The 23,290-nt window shown below is 41.3% G+C and overlaps 1 protein-coding gene across 2 annotated transcripts in view; it reads left to right on the top strand.

Moving 5' to 3' along the window:
- LOC126267265 (glutamate receptor 1-like) overlaps positions 1 to 23,290 on the top strand; it is a 1,125,091-nt gene that overhangs the window by 804,262 nt on the left and 297,539 nt on the right. For both annotated transcript variants that reach the window (XM_049972331.1, XM_049972330.1), the window contains exon 6: positions 15,851 to 15,971. In XM_049972331.1, coding sequence (XP_049828288.1) covers positions 15,851 to 15,971 — 121 coding nt within the window. The remainder of the gene's footprint in view (positions 1 to 15,850; positions 15,972 to 23,290) is intronic.

The raw sequence follows: 23,290 nt of genomic DNA, 5'->3' as shown, positions 1-23,290 counted from the left end.
TAAGTGGATAAAAGATGAAAAAGACCCACCATGGTTTAATAAAGAATGCTGAGGAAGAAACGGTTGTACTCTCGATTCAAAAGGGAACGCACAGGTGACGACAAGCGAAGGCCTGTAGAGATTTGTGCGTCTGTAAAAAGATCTACGCGTGGAGCATACAACTAGCAACGTCACATCTGTGGAAAAGATCTGGCAGAGAACCCCAGAAAATTCCTGTCTAACGTAAAATCGTTAAGCGGGTCTAAGGCTCCTGTTCACTGTGCTGTTGCCCAGACTCGAATGCCCGTTGAAGATAGCAAAACGAAAACCAAAGTTTTGATTTTAACGTCCAAGAAATCGTTCACACAGAAGAATCGTACAAACATATTGTCATTTGGCTGTCGTACAGACTCCCGTATGAACGACATAATAACAAACATCCCTGGCTAAGGGCAGCAACTGAAAGACTTGAAGCAAATAAATTAGCAGGTCCGGATGGAATCCCAGTTATATTTTGCAAAGAATACTCTACGGCACTGGATCTTTACCTAGCTTGCATTTATCATGAATCTCTTGCACAGCAGAAAGTCCCAAGCGACTGAAAAAAAAGCGCAGATGATAGCAGTATATAAGAAGGGTAAAAGAACTGGCCCGTAAAATCACAGTCCAATATTCTTAATTTCTGTTTGCTGCAGAATCCTTGGACATATTCTCACTTGGAATTTAATAAACCTTCTGGAGACTGAGAAGCCTATGTCCACACATCAGCATGGTTTTAGAAAACATCGCTTCTGCGGAACTCAGCTTACCCTTTTCCCACATGATGTACTGACAATTATGGAAGAAGGGAACATGAATATTCCGTATTTCTTGATTTCCGAAAAACATTTGACACGCTACCCAATTTCAGGCTGTTAAACGAAGGTACGAGCATGTGACATAAGTTCACAGACTTACGAGTGGCTTGAAGACTTCTAAAATAATAGAGCCCAGTATGTTGTACTCGATGGAGAGACAATGGTACCGTTAGAAGTGCCCTAGGAAAGAGTGATGGGACTACTGTTGTTCTACATCTACATCTACATCAACATCCATACTCCACAAGCCACCTGACGGTGTGTGGCGGAGGGTACCCTGAGTACCTCTATCGCTTCTCCTTTCTATTCCAGTCTCGTATTGTTCGTGGAAAGAAGGATTGTCGGTATCCTTCTGAGTGGGCTCTATCTCTCTGATTTTATCCTCATGGTCTCTTCGAGAGATATACGTAGGAGGGAGCAATACACTGCTTGACTCTTCGGTGAAGGTATGTTTTCGAAACTTTAACAAAAGCTCGTACCGAGCTACTGAGCGTCTCTCCTGCAGAGTCTTCCACTGGAGTTTATCTACCATCTCCGTAACGCTTTCGCGATTACTAAATGATCCTGTAACGAAGCGCGCTGCTCTCCGTTGGATCTTCTCTATATCTTCTATCAACCCTATCTGGTACGGATCCCACACTGCTGAGCAGTATTCAAGCAGTGGGCGAACAAGCGTACTGTAATCTACTTCCTTTGTTTTCGGATTCCATTTCCTTAGGATTCTTCCAATGAATCTCAGTCTGGCATCTGCTTTACCAACGATCAACTTTATATGATCATTCCCTAATGCGTACTCCCAGATAATTTATGGAATTAACTGCTTCCAGTTGCTGACCTGCTATTATGTAGCTAAATGATAAGGGATCTACCTTTCTATGTATTCGCAGCACATTACACTTGTCTACATTGAGATTCAATTGCCATTCCGTGCACCATGCGTCAATTCGCTGCAGATCCTCCTGCATTTCAGTACAATTTTCCATTGTTGCAACCTCTCGATACACCACAGCATCATCTGCAAAAAGCCTCAGTGAACTTCCGATGTCATCCACCAAGTCAATTATGTATATTGTGAATAGCAACTTTCCTATGACACTCCCCTGCGGCACACCTGAAATCACTCTTACTTCGGAAGACTTCTCTCCATGGAGAATGACAAGCTGCGTTCTTTTATCTAGGAACTCCTCAATCCAATCACACAATTGGTCAGATAGTCCGTATGCTCTTACTTTGTTCATTAAACGACTGTGGGGAACTGTGACAAACGCCTTGCGGAAGTCAAGAAACACGGCATCAACCTGTGAACCCGTGTCTATGGCCCTGCGAGTCTCGTGGACGAATAGCGCGAGCTGAGTTTCACACGACCGTCTTTTTCGAAACCCATGCTGATTCCTACAGAGTAGATTTCTAGTCTCCAGAAAAGACATTATACTCGAACATAATACGTGTTGCAAAATTCCACAACTGATCGACGTTAGAGATATAGGTCTATAGTTCTGCACATCTGTTCGACGTCCCTTCTTGAAAACGGGGATGACCTGTGCCCTTTTCCACTCCTTTGGAACGCTTCGCTTGCGCTTCCCTGTATAAATAAATGATTTGGCGTACAGGGTGGGCAGCAAGGTGCGGTTATTTACTGATGATGCCGTGGCGTACGGTAAGGTGTCAAAGTTTAGTGACTCTAGAAAGTTACAATACGATTTAGACAAATTTTCCATTTGGTATTATGAATGTCAGCTAGCCCTAAAAGGGGAAAAGATGAGTGAATGCGGATGTGTAGGACGATTAAACCTGTAATGTTAGGATACAGTAATGCTAGTGTCCCGCTTGACTCAGTCACGTCGTTTGAATATCTAGGCGCGACGTTATCAAAGCAATATGAGATGGAACGAGCATGTGAGAACTGTGGTAGGAAAGGTGAATGGTCTACTGCGGTTCATTGGGAGAATTTTAGGAAATAGTAGCTCACCTGTAAAGGAGGCTACATATAGGATGCTGGAGCGACGTGTCCATGAGTGCTGCTCGGGTGTTCGGGATTGGTACCAGATTGGATTGAAGGAAGACATAGAAGTAATTTAGGGGTGGGCTCCTAGATTTGTTACCGGTTGGTTGGAACAACACGTAAGTATTCCAGAGATGCTTCTGGAGCTCATATGGGAATACTTGAAGGAGAAGGCGACGTTCTTTTTCGAGAAACGCTATGAAGGAAATTTAGAAAACTGGCATTTGAAGCTGATATACGAACGATTCTACTGCCACCAATATACATTGCACGCAATGACTACGGAGATAAGATATGAGAAATTAGGGCACATTCAGAGGTATATAGACAGTCTTTTCTCTCCGTCTATTTGCGAGTGGAACAAGGAAGGACATGACTAGCAATAGTACCCTCCACTAGGCAGCGTATGGTGGCATACGGAGTACCTGTTTAGATGTAGATGTAGATGCAGATGTAAATGTGGATGTAGCTGCCTGTTTTCTCCCTTTCTTTTTCTTCCAATTCAGTGTTCATAATTTTGTTTCTGGATTTGTCTATTTCATTTATCATTTCAGTACTGATCCCTGTTTATTTTAGGTTTCCTATTACTTTAAACCAATAAGGTGGTTTGATTGAACTATTAACTACAACAAAAATTGTGTTTGTGAGTCTGTCGTTGTTCAGTCTACGTATATAACCATAGAATATTAGTCGGTGTTTTCTTATCACGTCCTTCAGCCTTTCTGTGCGTTGATATAGCCGGCCAGAGTGGCCGAGCGGTTCTAGGCGCTACAGTCTGGAACCCCGCAACCGATACGGTCGCAGGTTCCAATCCTGCCTCGGGCATCGATGTGTGTGATGTCCTTAGGTTAGTTAGGTTTAAGTAGTTCTAAGTTCTCTGGGACTGATGACCTCAGATGTTAAGTCCCATAGCGCTCAGAGCCATTTGTGCGTTTATAATTATATGGTTGGTCTTCTCACCAATATATCATCTCCGTGTACTGCTTTTTGTCTGAGGATTTTGTTTTCTATTTTTTCTACCTGTGTGATGCCCGGTGCTCCAGTTGTGATCGTTTCTGATGCGTAGAGTGCTTCCGGTAGTACTACTGTATTCTAGTGCCTGAGTTTCACCTGTCTTGAAGTATTTATTTCATTGTAGTGCGTCCATGTAATATTTTACGCTTTCAGAAGGTTTTTTGCTCTTTCTATGTTCAGTGATTTGTTTGATTCTCCTGTTTGTACATATTCCCCAAAATATTTGAATTTTTCCATTCTGTAAACCTTTCTGTACATTGTGTGCACATTGCTTGGTTGCTGTTCCTAATTACCATGTAATGCGTTTTCTCATGTGATACCTGTAGACCTGTAGACTTTTGCAAGTATTCCAGAGTTATTTGTGCTTCTTGTATATTGTTGCTGAATATTGCCAGGTCACGTGCAAATGCCATGCATTTCATGAAAGTTATGTTCGCATGTGTTCTTCCTGACTGAATTCCTTTCACTTTTTCCACCCATTTTGGTAATTTTAACCAAGACGATGTTGAATAAAAGCAGTGAGAGACCATTTACTTGTCTGTCCACTGTATGTATCTCGAGTTGGTCTGACATTTCATCCATAAACTTAGTTTGCATGGGGTGTCTGTAAGTGTCTGTTGTACGAATTTTCCACTTTTCCTGTCGATTCCATCCATATCCTTCTAGTGTGCGAAAGAGAGTCTGCCTCCCTGTGGAGTCATAGGCATTGTTAAAGTCAGGAGCGTTCGTAGGTTCAATCTAGGACGTACCATTTGTACAGTTTCTTAAGCCTGCTTAGTGTTCTCCTATCTTTGGATCAGCTTGTGGTTCTACTATGCTGAGTAATTCCGTGGAGAGAATATTGTAGGTGACCAGTAATAATGAAATTCTTCTGTAGTTATTAGAGTCTGTCTTGTCTACCTTTTGTGGAGCGGGTGAATTGACGCCCATATCATTCCTGTGGAATTTTCTCTGTATTCCATATTTCTATGAGAATTTTATGAATTTTCTGTGTGATGGTTTGGCCATCGAATTTGCAGATCCCGGATGTATTACCGTCTTCTACTAGAGCTCTTTCGTGTTTTAGTTGCTTTATAACCTCCTCTCCTCTGTTATTGTGGGCTGTTTTGAGTCTGGGTATTGTACTGTTATCGTGAAGTGTAATTTTGCTTCAGGTTTCTCTAAATTGAGGAGTTTATAAATATAGTTTTTAAGAATTCTGCAGGTTTCTTTAGCATTTCTTCCCAGGGACCCGTCTGTTCTTTTGTAGAAAACATCTGGAGGCTGATGACCATTTACATTTTCCCTAAATACTCTGAAGAAATTTCTCGTGCTGTTTCTCTTAATGTTTTCCTCGATTTCATTTAGTATGTTTTCGTTGTACGTCCTTTTCACTCTTCTACTATCTTTCGACAGTTGTTTCTGACATTGTGGAAATCCTGCCATTTCTCTTTTGTTCTGGGTTTTTCTGTATTTCTTCCGGGCTTGGGGACTACGTTCAAATGCCTGATAACAATTTGCGTCCAACCGTCTATGTCTTCGCTTCCTGGGAGGTTAACCCCAACGCAGTGCATTATGAATTGTCTTCGCTAGGTCTGTCCTATTATATGCTGAAGTTTGATTAATTTCTTGAATAATTTTGTCTTTGTTTATCGTCAGATATTCTGTTCTGTTCTTATAGTTTCATTCTGTGTCGTCTTTCTGTTTCTTGGGATTGGGCTAATTTTTACTTGTAGCAAGTGATGGTCGTACTCGAATTTCACTTGTGTTTTTGTTTGTTATGGCCAAATGATGTATTTGGAATTCTCTTCATACGTTTTTGGGAGTTTCCCACGATGTCAGTTTTCGTCTTGGATTTTGAAATTGCATTGACATAATTTTAAAGCTACAATATTGACAGTGAAGTATGAGATGTTCCCCATTGTTGAGGGGACATTTGTGTGCTGTTTTCGTCTGTGATTTGCTTGTACTTCTTCTCTTTGCCTATCTGCGCATTGAAGTTTCCTAATACAGTTTTGACTGGTCTTCCTGGCCTTTTATTTGTTATTTCTCCTATGTCAACCCAAAAGTCTTTGACTTCTTGAGATATCTTTGTGTTGCGATCGTTTGCGGCGCATGTACATTGACGATTGTGTATCTTTTGTTTCCTAATTTGAAGGTTACTGTAGAAATTGTTTCGACATTGAACTGAAATATAGGATGTTGCTTCTGATTGATCTGTGTACCGCAAATCCTGTGCCGAACATTGCCCGTGTTCCTCTTCTGATAGTAGGTTTCCTTTGTATATCCTGTAGTTTCCTGTGTTGAAGAGGTTTCAGTCAGTGAAACGCGTCTTTTGTATTGCAAGGATTTTGATGCAAAGTTTTAACGGAATATCCGTAAGCTGTTAGAGTTTGCTTATCTTGGCCAGCGTATTTGTGTAGAGTGGGCCAACACCTTATTTGCGAAGAGACTTCCAGAAACTCCAACTCATCTTTTTCTTGATGTTCCTGGTGCCCCAGAATCTGATGATTATGGAAGTCCAGTAGCTATTCTTCATGTTGTTCCATCAAGACTTTTTCAGGTTGAAAGTGGTTATGGTGGTCTCTCTTGTAGATCTCAAATGTTAAAGACTTGATGCCGAGGTCAAAACATATTCCTAGCAGGTACACTAATTTGGCGAAGTGACGCTGATCACTAGCCGTTGGATGACTAAACAGACGCTAATGGGCTTAGGCTTATGTCAGTATTTGGTCCAACCCGGGTATTTCATTTCCCCAGTACCACTCATATCTGGCAGGCTTTTCGGTAGTCCCATAGGTACCACCTGGGAACGCACCCGAAGAGAGATTGAACAACACCACATGGGAAAAGCTTTTATGTTAGGGATATGAGTGTAGATATTGCGATCATTGGTACCTTAATACTTTTTTTTTTTGGTCATCAGTGTACTTACTAATTTGATGCGGCCCACCACGAATTCCTTTCCTGTGCTAACCTCTTCATCTCAGAGTAGCACTTGCAACCTACGTCCTCAATTATTTGCTTGACGTATTCCAATCTCTGTCTTCCTCTACAGTTTTTGCCCTCTACAGCTCCCTCTAGTACCAACGCAGTCATTTCCTCATGTCTTAGCAGATGTCCTAACATCCTGTCCCTTCCCCTTATCAGTGTTTTCTACATATTCCTTTCCTCTCCGATTCTGCGTAGAAACTCCTCATTCCTTATCTTATCAGTCCACCTAATTTTCAACATTCGTCTATAGCTCCACATCTCAAATGCTTCGATTCTCCTCTGTTCCGGTTTTCCCACAGTCTATGTTTCACTACCATACAATGCTGTACTCCAGACGTACATCCTCAGAAATTTCTTCCTCAAATTAAGGCCGGTATTTGATATTAGTAGACTTCTCTTGGCCAGAAATGCCTTTTTTGCCATAGTGAGTCTGCTTCTGATGTCCTCCTTGCTCCGTCCGTCATTGGTTATTTTACTGCCTAGGTAGCAGAATTCCTTAACTTCATTGACTTCGTGACCATCAATCCTGATGTTAAGTTTTTTGCTGTTCTCATTTCTATTACTTCTCATTACCTTCGTCTTTCTCCGATTTATTCTCAACCCATACTGTGTACTCATTAGACTGTTCATTCCGTTCAGCAGATCATTTAATTCTTCTTCACTTTCACTCAGGATAACAATGTCATCAGCGAATCGTATCATTGATATCCTTTCACCTTGTATTTTAATTCCACTCCTGAACCTTTCTTTTATTTCCATCATTGCTTCCTGGATGTACAGATTGAAGAGTAGGGGCGAAAGGCTACAGCCTTGTCTTACTCCCTTCTTAATACGAGCATTTCGTTCTTGATCGTCCACTCTTATTATTCCCTCTTGGTTGTTGTACATATTGTATATGACCCGTCTCTCCCTATAGCTTACCCCTACATTTTTCAGAATCTCGAACAGCTTGCACCCATTTTATATTGACGAACGCTTTTTCCAGATCGACAAATCCAATTAACGTGTCTTGATTTTTTTTTAGCCATGCTTCCATTATTAGCCGTATGGTCAGAATTGCCTCTCTCGTGCCTTGACATTTCCTAAAGCCAAACTGATCGTCACCTAGCGCAGTTTCAATTTTTTTTCCATTCTTCTGTATATTATTCTTGTAAGCAGCTTCGATGCATGAGATGTTAAGTTGATTGTGCTGTAATTCTCGCACTTGTTAGCTCTTGCCGTCTTCGGAATTGTGTGGATGATGCTTTTCCGAAAGTCGGATGGTATGTCGCCAGACTCATATATTCTAAACACCAACGTGAATAGTCGTTTTGTTACCACTTCCCCTAATGATTTTAGAAATTCTGATGGAATGTTATCTATCCCTTCTGCCTTATTTGACCGTAAGTCCTCCAAAGCTCTTTTAAATTCCGATTCTAATACTGGACCCCTATCTCTTCTAAATCCTGTTTCTTCTTCTATCACATCAGACAAATCTTCACCCTCATAGAGGCTTTCAATGTATTCTTTCCACCTATCTGCTCTCTCCTCTGCATTTAACAGTGGAATTCCCGTTGCACTCTTAATGTTACCACCGTTGCTTTTAATGTCACCAAAGGCTGTTTTGACTTTCCTGTATGCTGAGTCTGTCCTTCCGACAATCATATCTTTTTCGATGTATTCACATTTTTCCTGCAGCCATTTCGTCTTAGCTTCCCTGCACTTCCTATTTATTTCATTCCTCAGCGACTTGTATTTCTGTATACCTGATTTTCCCGGAACATGTTTGTACTTCCTCCTTTCATCAATCAACTGAAGTATTTCTTCTGTTACCCATGGTTTCTTCGCAGCTACCTTCTTTGTACCTAAGTTTTCCTTCCAAACTTCTGTGATGGCCCTTTTTAGAGATGTCCATTCCTCTTCAACTGTGTTGCCTACTATGCTATTGCTTATTGCTGTATCTATATCGCTAGAGAACTTCAAACGTATTTCGTCATTCCTTAGAATTTCCGTATCCCACTTCTTAGCGTATTGATTCTTCCTGACTAATGTCTTGAACTTCAGCCTACTCTTCATCACTACTATATTGCGATCTGAGTCTATATCTGCTCCTGGGTACGCCTTACAATCCAGTATCTGATTTCGTAATCTCTGTCTGACCATGATGTAATCTAATTGAAATCTTCCCTTATCTCCCGGCCTTTTCCAAGTATACCTCCTCCTCTTGTGATTCTTGAACAGGGTATTTGCTATTACTAGCTGAAACGTGTTACAGAACTCAATTAGTCTTTCTCCTCTCTCATTCCTTGTCCCAAGCCCATATTCTCCTGTAATCTTTTCTCCTACTTCTTCCCCTACAACTGCATTCCAGTCCTCCATGACTATTAAATTTTCATCTACCTCTCCCTACTGTATTGCCCTTTCAGTATCCTCATATACTTTCGCTATCTCTTCATTTTCAGCTTGCGACGTCGGCATGTGTACCTGAACTATTGTTGTCGGTGTTGGTTTGCTGTCAATTCTGATAAGAACAACCCTGTCCCTGAACTGTTCACAGTAACGGACTCTCTGCCCTACCTCCTTCTCCATAGCAAATTCTACTCCCGTTATACCATTTCCTGCTGCTGTTGATATTACCCTATACTCTTCTGACCAGAAATCCTTTTCTTCCTTCCACCTCACTTCACTGACCCCTACTATATCTAGATTGAGCCTTTGACAATCCCTTTTCATATTTTCTAGTTTCCCTACCACGTTTTAGCTTATGACAGTCCACGCCCCGACTCGTAGAACGTTATCCTTTCGTTGAATATTCAATCTTTTTCTCATAGTAACCTCCCCCTTCGAAGTCCCCTCCTGGAGATGCGAATGGGGGACTAGTCCGGAATCTTTTGTCAATGGAGAGATCATCATGACACTTCTTCACTTGCAGGTCACATGTCCTGTGGATACACGTTACATGTCTTTAATGAAGCGGTTTCCTTTGCCTTCTGCTTCCTCATGTCGTTGATCATTGCTGATTCTTCCGCCTTTAGGGGCAATTTCCCACCCCTAGGATAAGAGAGTTCCCTGAACATCTACCCGCTCCTCCGCCCTCTTTGACAAGGCCGTTGGCAGAATGAGGGTGACTTCCTATGCCGGAAATCTTCGGCCGCCAATGCTGATTATTAATCAAAATTTAACCAGTGGCGGGAGTTGGACCCGGGACCGAAGACGCTATCCCTAGTCCATGACGTTCCATATTAAACAAGAAATATGTTGCCATTTGCAGGACAATGTTGTGTTTGCACTTACAAGGGGAATCGCTCGGAAATTGCATTTTTGTAATTTTTTTTTAGTTGTCGTATGTGAAGCGAAGAACTCAAATATCAGTCAACCGAAGCAGTTCGACCCAACTCTCAAAAACTTTCGAGAATTTCAACTTTGAACATTTTTTGTTTGTGTTTAATGCAGTAAAAGTAAATCAGTTTTTAGATTGGCCATTTGTCTCTGTGGGAGATTGCTTGCCTGCGAAGCTGTGGACTTGGATTCAATTCTTGGAAGACGAAAATGTTTAATTTCTGTGAAGCGTGAAATACATAAAAATGAGAAATAGATCAATAACTGTGAGGGACTTGTAATCGCTGGTTCTACTCTCGTTTCGGCCATTATTTCTTCATTTCTTTTTGTTCAGTTAGAATACCTACGTAATTTCAGTACCAAATCCATCAATAAGTTAATTAACAAATACTTTACTATTATTTTTATGAAAAAGAAACACATCTTCTTAATTTAATTACGTTTTGCTTCCATATTGCATGGCAAATACTTGCGGCGCGGGATAGCTGCGACATCTAAGCGTGTGTGTTGTCATTAGCGTAAGTTAGTTAAAGTTAGATTAAGAAGTGTGTAAGCCTAGGGACCGATGACCTAAGCACTCGGCAAATACATCATTAACGATTTTTTGTAGTGGATTGTTAACAAAATAGTTTAAATTAAATGTTACACACTAGATCTTTGAATCAAAAACGAAAAATCATACACTCTTACACCCAGTCTTCAACGCGTTTCATTCATTTATAAAGCATTTTGTCCCTGTCTTAAAAGATTTGAATGTAATATTACAGGTATTTTGTATAATTGCTAGCCGGATTAGTTCGATTTGCTTTCGTCACAGTAGTAGTCACAGTAGAGGTAACGGTAGAACAGAAAAGCCGTTTTCTTTTGAACTGCCACGCAGCGTATATAGACTTAGGCTTACTTAATAATTTGAAACAGTTCTCGGTTGAACAAGTCATTTGTCACTTCTCTAATATGCAATTTATCACTTTGTGGATAGCGCGTTAGGGGGCATTATTTTCTTTGTGATGAAGAGCATTGTCAAGAACATTATGCATTTACAAGGTATACCCATGAACCTTTAACTATTATAGACCCGAAAATATAAAATTAGGTAATTAATTTTTGTTTGTCAAGAACATTATGCATTTACAAGGTATAGCCATGAACCTTTAACTGTTATAGACCTGAAAATATAAAATTACGTAATTAATTTTTGTTTGTCTGTACCACACTACGAGGCTACTCTGTTAGTCGACCACGATAGTATTTCACCTGGCAGTGAGAGCCCTTCAGTCTGGTTGCAATGAGTTTCTATCGTGATATTTCACGAAGACACGCTGGAGCACTTGACAATATATGCACATGTGTCCTGGAGGGATACACAGTCCGTTTCTTTTCCCACTGCTGCTATCTCTTATCTCTGTCCTTATCTTTCTCTTCCTCGTTGTCATTGACGTAGACTTTGTCTTTTATCATCACTGGTCCTGAGCCACCTTCATTTTTCCTTGTCTTTATTCACCTCCCACTGGCAGTGTGTCGTTAATTTCTGCGCTGGCACTCCTCTGTCGTTATCAACTATGTTCCACTGCCACTGTGTCCCTCTCTTTCTCTCACACATTGAAATAAGAACACCATGAATTCATTGTCCCAGGAAGGTGAAACTTTATTGACACATTCCTGGGGTCAGATACATCACATAATCACACTGACAGAACCACAGGCAACAGAGCATGCACAATGTCGGCACTAGTACAGTGTATATCCACCTTTTGCAGCAATGCAGGCTGATATTCTCCCATGGAGACGATCAGTAGAGATGCTGGATGTAGTCCTGTGGAACGGCTTGCCATGCCATTTCCACCTGGCGCCTCAGTTGGACCAGCGTTCGTGCTGGACGTGCAGACCGCGTGAGACGACGCTTCATCCAGTCCCAAACATGCTCAATGGGGGACAGATCCGGAGATCTTGCTGGCCAGGGTAGTTGACTTACACCTTCTAGAGCACGTTGGGTGGCACGGGATACATGCGGACGTCCATTGTCCTGTTGGAACAGCAAGTTCCCTTGCCGGTCTACGAATGGTAGAACGATGGGTTCGATGACGGTTTGGATGTACCGTGCACTATTCAGTGTCCCCTCGACGATCACCAGAGGTGTACGACCAGTGTAGGAGATCGCTCCCCACACCATGATGCCGGGTGTTGGCCCTGTGTGCCTCGGTCGTATGCAGTCCTGATTGTGGCGCTCACCTGCACGGCGCCAAACACGCATACGACCATCATTGGCACCAAGGCAGAAGCGACTCTCATCGCTGAAGACGACACGTCTCCATTCGTCGCTCCATTCACGCCTGTCGCGACACCACTGGAGGCGGGCTACACGATGTTGGGGCATGAGCGGAAGACGGCCTAACGGTGTGCGGGACCGTAGCCTAGCTTCATGGAGACGGTTGCGAATGGTCCTCGCCGATACCCCAGGAGCAACAGTGTCCCTAATTTGCTGAGAAGTGGCGGTGCGGTCCCCTACGGCACTGCGTAGGATCCTACGGTCTTGGCGTGCATCCGTGCGTCGCTGCGGTCCAGTCCCAGGTCGACGGGCACGTGAACCTTCCGCCGACCACTGGCGACAACATCGATGTACTGTGGAGACCTCACGCCCCACGTGTTGAGCAATTCGGCTGTACGTCCACCCGGCCTCCCGCATGCCCACTATACGCCCTCGCTCAAAGTCCGTCAACTGCACATACGGTTCACGACCACGCTGTCGCGGCATGCTACCAGTGTTAAAGACTGCGATGGAGCTCCGTATGCCACGGCAAACTGGCTGACACTGACGGCGGCGGTGCACAAATGCTGCGCAGCTAGCGCCATTCGACGGCCAACACCGCGGTCCCTGGTGTGTCCGCTGTGCCGTGCGTGTGATCATTGCTTGTACAGCCCTCTCACAGTGTCCGGAGCAAGTATGGTGGGTCTGACACACCGGTGTCAATGTGTTCTTTTTTTAATTTCCAGGAGTGTATTTCAATAAATCTTGAGGATGCCTTCACTGAACGAAGTCTAATTATACCCAAAATTTTTACACTTGGTAATCGCTTAAGTCCGAAATCATGACAGTAATAACGACATTTTTAGAGTCAAATGGCGGAAATATCATTCTCGCCATATTCCCAGTAAAAATTCCCTTTCACGGTGTTTTAACATCCAATGTGGGTTCGTAATCAAGTGATTAACCACATAATCATTATGGGTTTCAAGATACAACTCATGACCTGCTAAAAACACAAAGGTGGTGATGCTATGTACTTCAAATTTTTCAGAACCGTCACGCTGGAAAGATGTAATCCACCAGTGGTGTCCTGGAAACAGGGCAGAAAAATTCTCGAACAGAAACCCTGTTTGATGGAGCATGTTTGGAGTGCTGGTCACACTCCTCTCGGCAATATGTCAGAAACTACTGCACAGGATACTCATTGTATGAGAAGTAGCAAAATATAAAGGACATTGTCAGTAACTGTCATTGGAAATGGATCAAATGGCTCTGAGCACTATGCGACTTAACTTTTTTTTGGTTATTTCATATTTAGATTTCACTTCACACCAGATTTTACGAGTACATTTCAGATGTAAAACTAGGGTAAGTTCGATACTCTGTATCTCAGAAGCAGATAGAGATCGAGAATATTTTAAGGTCCTTCGAGTTCGTTATCTTAGGAAAATATCGTAAAAATTTCATCAGTTTTCTATACATAGCCGTCTTCAAATCCAAGGCTCGGTTTTGACAGCCAAAAACTATGTTTTTAGGGTGTTTCTAGATAACATATAAATATTTTGAAAACGAGAAGATGACAGTTTTAGATAAATGCCTAGAGAATATACCGTTAAAATTTGAGCACTTTGCTGCTGTTGGTTATTTGCATATCCGCTGCTGACAGCGAGAAATGGTGAAAAACACCTTTTCTGCTTTCTTAGGAGCAGCCCATGAACTAAATGGTGCCTTCGTAAACCCCTTAACGCGCACCATAGACTACATCTAATAAAAAGGAACCAACTGATTTGTTCCGTTTGTCTAAGCTGGAGGAAGTCCGTAATATTCAATCATTGATCGTCTACTGTAGGATAGTTACAGGAAGACGGTCCTTCTGTTGGGTATACAATTTGGTCCGTGGTTTAAGGGATATCCAAAACACTTGACCGCAACTTCCTATCACCAATAGAATCCGAGGTATGAGCTCCGGAAAAATCCCTGTTTTACGCGCGGTATTTTGGAACATACTTGTATTTTGCATGCTATCGCATGTCTACCGAAATTGTGTAGCTTATTCTGCTGTGAACAGTGGCTCCACTGTTTGTATCCAGCGAATTAGCGAATTACAATAGCTGCACTGGTCAAACGCAGACCATAATTGGATTGAAATAAACTTGTGATTGATGTATGAGTTAGTCTCCACCAAGACACCCATCTTCTTCCACACTACAGACTGTTACCGAAGGTCCGAGCGTTGTTGTTGTGGTCTTTAGTCCTGAGACTGGTTTGATGCAGCTCTCCATGCTACTCTATCCTGTGGAAGCTTCTTCATCTCGCAGTACTTACTGCAACCTACATCCTTCTGCATCTGCTTTGTGTATTCATCTCTTGGTCTCTCTCTACGATCTGGTCCGAGCGTAGGGAATAGGTTCTCAGATATGTGATATGTGAGTGGTTCTAAGACGTTTCAAGAAATAGAAACTTGTACGTGGCCCGGTACGGCGAGTATCTATCAGAGCCAAAGGAATCGTCAGGAAGTGCGATAGGGCCGTTCTTGTTCCTATATACATAAACGATTTGATGAGTAAGGTGTGCAGCAGTTTGGGGCCACTGACGAATGAAGGTGTAGTTTACGGTAAAGTGTCGCCGTTGAGTGATTGTAAAAGGATACAAGATGATTTCGACAGAATTTCTATTTCTTCCTGAGGATGATAGCTTGCTTTAAATGTTGAAAAATATAAGTTTATGCTGATAAGCAGAAAAAGCAAACCGGTTATATTCGAATACAGTATTACCTGAGTGATGCTTTACACAGTCACATCGATTAAGTATCTAAGCGTAGCGTTGCAAAGCGACGTAAAACTAAAAGAGCACGTAAGGACGGTTGTAGGGAAGGTGAATGGTCGAGTTTATTGGGAGAATTCGACGAAATTATAGCTGATGTACAAAGGAGACGGATTACATGTGGCAAATGCATGACTACTGCTCCTCGAGTGTTTCGGAAAGTTCTGTGAACTCAAATGGGAATGTTTGGAACGAAGAAGATATTCTTTACGTGAAATGCTGTTGAGAAAGTTAAGAGAACTGGCATTTGGACACGCTGGACAACGGTCCTATGGACACTAACGCACATCTCGCGCAGGAACTGAGAAAACAACAGAAATCCGAGATCTTACAGAAGGCTGTAGGCAGTCACTTTTCCGTCGCTCCGTTCGTGACTGGAACACGAAAGACAATGACTAAAAGTTGTACGAGGTACCCTCCCCATGCACCACATGGTATTTTGCGATGTATGTAGACGTGATATGGAATTGGCCAGCTACTGTGCAGTTGCAGTTCTTTTTTGAGCGCCACAGGCTCACTTGTTGCCTGTTTTGCTGTCACATGGAGGCCTTGTTCTGAGTCTGCCATCTAGTCAGACAAATACGCGTAGATCAGTTTTTACGGGACAATGTAATAATGAGTACTTTTCAACTGTCGCAGGTGGAGCAACAAGTACGTGATACTGGACTGCCCGACAGAGATGGCCAAGGAGATTGTGGTGACGCACGTGCGGGACATTACACTCGGCAAGAGGACCTACCACTACCTCCTGAGCGGGCTGGTGAGTATAAAGTGTAAATGACGATATAGAGCTAAGCAAACCTATCGTGTTTTGAACTTTGTCACTGTCGTATCCATTTAAAGAACAGAAGGGAAGGGAACTAGAATTTACCGTTCCGTCCATGACAAGGTCATTAGAGACGGAGCAGAAACATTGATTTGGAAAGAATGTGGAAACAATCCTCTGTGAACTTTTCAAACGAAAATAATTCTTTAAATAAAAGTCAGTTTTTAATATACGACGCTTTTAAATGCGACTAAAATTCTGAAATAATTTCTCCTGGCTCGATACACAGTACAAAATTGTGTAGGATTTCGTGGCCACTTGTTGACAAACTGCCTGTTGGTTTCTGTGTCGGGTTCCTCGGCCGGCGTTCGTCAGATGATTCTTCTGACTTTTCGCCAGCACGAGTGGCTGGCATTCTCAAAGCCGTACCCTCCATTGCTGGTGGCTTTGACAATGCACTGATGCTTGTGAAACGTCAGAAGATGCATCAGACGAACGTCGGCCGAAGACCCCAACACAGAAGCTAACTGGCTGTTGGTCCATTGAGAATACTAATCCAAAATAGATAGTCTTGAAAGTTTGTCGTTCTGAATTTTCAATAGCTATGAAAATACCTGTGAGATTTAAAAAGAAAAACATCGGGCGTATGCAATACCCACTCATCAAATAAATTTTTGCATCACCCCGGTTACCAGAACTCAAGAAGATAGACGTTGACTGTGGATATTGTATCACGCACACAGTGCCTTTGACTGGTCAGAGATGTCACTAAATCCACCCAAAGATGTAAAAAACCAAACATGAGCAGACCCTATTACACGGACTGTGTCCGATAGCCAATCAGTTCCAGTCATTCCACCAGGAAAGAGGTACACGGCTCGTGTTGTTTCTAGTTCAACCATGCCCTATATGTTCAGTACCGTGTTTAGATCGTGACTGCATTGTTACTTTGTGCCTGGAAGGGCTCTCAACAAGGGAAGTGTCCAGGCGTCTTGGAACGAACCAAAGCGATGTTGATCGGACATGGAGGAGATACAGAAAGGATTCTTTTCTTTCTTTTTATACTCTAATTTGTTTTGTATGTTCCACGTTCAGATCATTACTCTCTTGCAATCTGGTTTATAAAACTTGCGCTGTAAAAGTTTAGTAACTAATAAGTGTCATTTCTCTCTTCTCAAGTCCCGACGAGTTGCATGTGAGTGTTATGAAGAGGTCAGGTCGTCCATATTTTCTTACCTGGTCATGGCATGATGAGCGTTCCAGTGTCGTCATTGTTTCCGCCATTTATGATTGCGTCTCCAGGATGGACGCGTTCTGCCAAGCGGAGTTTCTTTTGATTCAGTCTTATGTAAGGCATCCGTTCCGCTTCTATATTTGCGTACATATCCACCGGAAATTGTTGCAACAAACGGCGAGTGGTGAGAAAGTGACTGTATGTTACATCGTCTCTAGTTATTAAGCAGTAACCGTAGAAGTACTTCGAAGTGACCTTTTCTTTATTTTTTTGTTTCTACGCCTGTTTCAGGTTGGATTTGTTTCACATGAAAATGATATCCGTCCTCTCCGTGCAGAAATATTAATGGATACTGGAGGCCACATATGAACGGTGTATCTCTGCAGCATATTGTACTCGTTCTCTTCTTCTTTGTGCAATTCTGTCACGGCTTGCGTTTTCGTTGTGCACAATTATGATGGCGAGTTCGTATATCTGAGGTGCATTAAATCGACATTCGTGTACTCCAAGTGGTCTTTTGTCGTTTCCTATTATAACTTTATAGTCATCAGAAATCATTCGGTCAAGTGCTGTTTTGAATATGTGTATTTGTGTAAGATCCTTCGGATATCTTGGACTACAATCCACTGACATTTGTGCATCGTTGATACATTTCTGTTTCTTCATTTCCGATGAAACAGACTTGCAGAGATATGTAGTATTCGTTGGGTAGTGGTAGTTTTGATCCCATTATGTGACATATTTGTTGTCGGATGGAAGAAACAAATCGATTTTACCTCTGTTCGTGTTGACTGAAGTGACACCGAAAGAAGTCATTTGGATGCAGGCATAGTACGCTTTTATATTTGGAAGAAACTGTTTCGATTCTGGAGTATCCCCAGTCATTTAATGTAAAAATTCCTGCTTCCAGTGGTGGTAATCAATTTTTTCCATTCCTGCAACAGAATCCCAATGTTTCTCTACTGAATTTTTTCGCGTTGCAGAGTTGGCAGATGTTATCTATTTTTCCGATTGCAACGTGTCTGTGTTTGTTATATTCTTTCGTCGGGTCGTAGTGGAATACTTCATTTGTTAGGGAGTACTGTTTACTTGTCTTCGTCATCGCCCTGCGCCTGCTATACGGACGTCTGAGTCACAGCTCTCGTACAAGATAAGTAATTTAAGTAGTAATAAACTTTTTTAACACTTTAAACGAATTTATTACATTAATTATAGTGCTCTTCAAGTGTACCATTAAAGGTTTTTGTCTTACTCTCGTATTTTCACAGTAATGACATAACGTTCGTTTTGTTTACATATCGCGGCCAGGCCGAACTTTTGGGCTTTCAGATTAAACTTCATACCGCAATTTTAAGTGCATTTACTGATAGTTTAGTGTGCTAAATATTTTTGCTGCCCATTTATATCTGTAGAGTATCGTCATCTCTTAAGTAATTTCCAGTAATAAACTTCTGAACCACTGTTTACATTGTCGCGAGTAGGCCTACTTTTTTGTACACGTATTTTCATTGTTTTCCGGTAACTTAATTGTCTTTTTGTCACTAAAATCGACTTGTACCATGAGTGTAAAGTGCCTGACGTGCCCTTAGAATCGTTAGCTTCGGGGTCTGTTGTGATGGGTGTAGTAACTTTTTTCATTGCGGCGATTATCGTAGCGTGGGAATTGGGAAAATGAGCTAGACTCATCAGTGGTTCTGTAGGTTATGCTGTAGAGATAGAAAGATTGTGGAACAGGAGGGGAAAATTGCTGCCCTTCAGGCTGAGTTAGATGAGGCTAGGCGAAAACTGGGCAGGTTAAGGGGGAGAAGGGTAAATAGGGGTGGGAAGTGGCAACAGGCCGTAAGGAACAGGCCAAGAAATTCTTCTGATAGCTTTGTTATTAATGTACAAAATAGGTTTGACCTGCTTCCTCAGTCAGAAACTGATGATCCTCTCACAGACGTAGATGTAGACAAGGCTCAACAAGCTTTCAGTAGCAAATTGAATAACAATGTAGGGAAGTCTGCAAAGAGAAGGAAAGTCTTGTTGCTAGGTAGTTCGCATGCTAAGGGTGTGGGCCAACTTCTGCAGGATATGAATTAGGGTCAGAATACCAGGTCACAAGCTTTTTCAAACCTAGTGCTGGACTGGGGCAGGTTACAGAGGTTTTAGGTTCACTATGTAGAGGCTGTACTAAGGAAGATACCGTGGTTACTGTGGGTGGGCTGGGCAACGGTATTGACAGAGATCCGGGGTACAGCACAGAGTGTGACCTGGCAAAGATTGCATCTACATCGAGTCATACCAGTGTTGGGTTTGTGTCGGTTCTGGAGCGCCACGACCGACCTCATGTGAGCTCTTCTGTCAGGAGAGTTAATTTGGAGTTGGAACGGCTACTTGGATCTGGTGCAGGGTCACACATTGGTGTGGTTCCTGTTGATTCACTCTGTAGGTGGGACTATACTAGACATGGCCTACACCTCAACAAGAAAGGGAAGGGTAAACTGGCTGGGCTGATAGCAGGAAATTTAAAGGGGGGAGGAACTACATCTCATGGTGGAGACTCTTTTTTTAGTGTAAGATCAGTGTCCAGTGGGAAACTCAGCCAGGCAAGTACTAAAGATGGTAAAAAAGTTCAAGATACTCACAAAAGTAAAGTGAAAAATAATGTTAGTATACTTCATCAAAATATTGGGGGATTGAAGAATAAAACTGATGAGCTTCTGCTTTGTTTAGAACATACAGAAACTGAAAATGTAATACATGGACAATGTCTGAGCATCACATTGTCACTGACATGCAAAAGGTTATCATCAATGGGTACAAATTAGCTACACATGTAAGCAGAGATAATATGATGAGAGGAGGAGTTGCCATATATGTCAAAAGCTTCCACAGCGTAAAAAATTTAGAAACTAAAACATTTTGTGTTGAGCAACATATGGAAGCATGTGCCACTGTACTAAAACTAAATGATCGCACTTTCATAATTGTAACAGTGTATAGGTCCCCCTCAAGGAATTTCCAGCTATTTCTAGAAAATTTGGATGCTTTGTTGTGCTATCTGTCAGACAGGGGGAAGCAAATTATCATTTGTGGGGATTTCAATGTTGATTCCCTGAAAGAGTGTAATAGGAAGAATGGCCTTGTAGTATTACTCAGTTTTTTTTTTCAATTGGAGTTCCGTCATTGATTTTCCTACTCGGATAACAAAGAACAGCAGGACATTGATAGGTAACATTTTTATAGACCAGGATAAGTTGAAGGACATAAATGCTTATCCTGTTGAGAATGGTCTTTCAGATCATGGTGCACAGCTAGTTACAGTACATGACATAGCTCCATGCAGTATATCAAATCAGAATTTCAAAGCAGTTCGTTCAATTAACAATATAAATATTGCAAACTTTAGGGAAAACCTACAGCAGCTAGACTGGGATGAAGTGTATAAGGAACCCGCTGCAAACTTGAAATATAACTTATTTCACGATAAATGTTTAAGCGTATTTGAAAATAGTTTTCCCAAGAAAATACTTACACAAAATTCCAAGAAAACATATAAAAAACCTTGGCTAACTAAAGGAATAAGAATATCTTGCTACCATAAAAGAGAACTGTATCTAACAGCAAGAGGGAGTACTGACTCCAAAATCGTTCAATATTGTAAAAACTATTGTGCAGTACTATGAAAAGTTATTAAAAAATCCAAAAGCATGTGTATCATGTCTACGATCAGTAAGTCTGATAATAAAATTAAAGCAATTTGGAATATTATCGAAAGGGAAACAGGGCAAGCAAGAGCACAGGAAAACTTTAGTGCCATAATACTGAATGACAAGTGTACTAACAAACAATCAGAAACTGAAAATATTTCAATAATCATATTTTAAATCTTGTGGAGAAAATAGAATCTAGATCTTCATTAGAAGAGGCAAGGCTACTAATAGAAGAGGCCATACCTGTGCAGTTTGAAACAACTGTATTTCCACCATCCTCTCCCTATGAAATCAGTAGAATAATAAACTCACTGAAAAGTAAAAGCTCTTACGAAATTGATGGCATTTCCAGCAAGGTACTTAAAGCTTGTTCCCCACAGATAAGTTGGATTCTCAGCCACGTATGTAATAGCTCTTTGGAGCAGGGTGTTTTCCCTGATAGACTGAAATATGCCATTGTAAAACTGTTGCATAAAAAGGGGGATACGTCGGATGTCAACAACTACCGCCCAGTCTCTCTTCTGACAACTCTACCAAAAAATTTTGAGAAAGTAATGTACTCAAGAGTAGCCTCCCATATTTGTAACAGTAAAGTACTAACAAAATGTCAGTTTGGTTTTCAGAAAGGCTTTTCAACAGAAAATGCTATATATGCTTTCACTGATCAAATATTAAATGCTCTGAATAACCGGACATCACCCATTAGTATTTTTTGTGATCTCTCAAAGGCCTTTTATTGTGTAAATCATGGAATTCTTTTAGATAAGCTACATCATTATGGTTTGAGGGGGGCAGTGCACAAATGGTTTAATTCATACATAACTGGAAGAATGCATAAAGTTAAGTAAGTGGTTCATGTAATGTTAAAACAATAGCTGATTCCTCAAACTGGGGGCTATCAAGTATGGGGTCCCAAAGGGTTCGGTCTTAGGTCCTTTACTGTTCTTGATTTGCTTTAATGACTTACCATTCCACATTGAGGAAGATGCAAAGTTAGTTCTTTTTACTGATGATACAAGTATAGTAGTAACATCCAAAAACCAAGAACTAAGTGATGTAATTGTAAATGATGTTTTTCACAAAATTATTAAGTGGTTCTCAGCAAATGGACTCTTTAAATTTTGATAAAACACTGTATATACAGTTCCGTACAGTAAATGGCACAACTCCAGTAATAAATATAGACTTTGAACAGAAGTCTATAGCTGAGGTAGAATTTTCGAAATTTTTAGTCATGTCCATTGATGAGAGGTTAAACTGGAAGCAACATATTGATGGTCTGCTGAAACGTCTGAGTTCAGCTACGTATGCTATTAGGGCTATTGCAAATTTTGGTGATAAGAATCTCAGTAAATTAGCTTACTATGCCTACTTTCATTCACTGCTTTCGTATGGCATCATATTCTGGGGTAATTCATCGTTAAGTAGAAAAGTATTCATTGGCCAAAAACGTGTAATCAGAAGAATTGCTGGAGCCCACCCACGGTCATCCTGCAGATATCTATTTAAGGATGCAGGGATCCTCACAGTAACTTCACAGTATATATATTCACTTATGAAATTTGTTGTTAATAATCCAACCCAGTTCAAAAGTAATAGCAGTGTGTATAGCTATAACACCAGGAGAAAGGATGATATTCACTATGCAGTTTTAAATCTGACTTTGGCACAGAAAGGGGTAAATTATGCTACTACAAAAGTCTTTGGTCACCTATCAAACAGCATCAAAAGTCAGACAGATAGCCAACCAACATTTAAAAATAAATTAAAAGAATTTCTAGATGACAACTCCTTCTACTCATTGGCACAATTTTTATAAAGTCAACTTAAACATTAGTGTCATGCAACATTTTGTGTAATGTAATATCTTGTACAGACATCTTTTATTAACCTGACACATTCCACATCATTACGGAGTGTAATATTCATGATCTATGGAACATGTACTAATCTAATCTAATCTCGGAAAGTGCTCTTTTCATGTCTGGCTTGAGTTCGCTGTCTTTTATTATAAGGTTGCGTCACAATTCTTGATTCTTCAATCCGCTCATTTCGTTCTTCTTCGGTTTCTTTGCTTGTCACGGTGCTCATTCTCACTAAGCTCACTTTACACACTTTGTTTACGATTTATACTCAGTCAATGTATCACTTTTATCACTCATACTTCGCTCTTTGTTTTTATTCAATCACTGCACGACTGACGTTCGAACCCAACACGGGTCTTTACCAATGGCTAGCCTCACCAGTGAAGAATTCCACAACAAACCAAAAAGGGCTTGGAATGGTCCACAACGTTCCAGAAAGTTTCACAAGATTAGAAATGTTCTGAAATGTTCCGCAGTGATCTGAAATGTTCCAGGATGTTCCCGAACATTCTGGAATCT

This window comes from Schistocerca gregaria, chromosome 4 (genome assembly GCF_023897955.1).
Source record: "Schistocerca gregaria isolate iqSchGreg1 chromosome 4, iqSchGreg1.2, whole genome shotgun sequence".
Classification (NCBI taxonomy): Eukaryota; Metazoa; Arthropoda; class Insecta; order Orthoptera; family Acrididae; genus Schistocerca; species Schistocerca gregaria.
The sequence above is the reverse complement of the archived record's forward strand: the minus strand, read 5'-3'. Positions and strand labels throughout refer to the sequence as shown.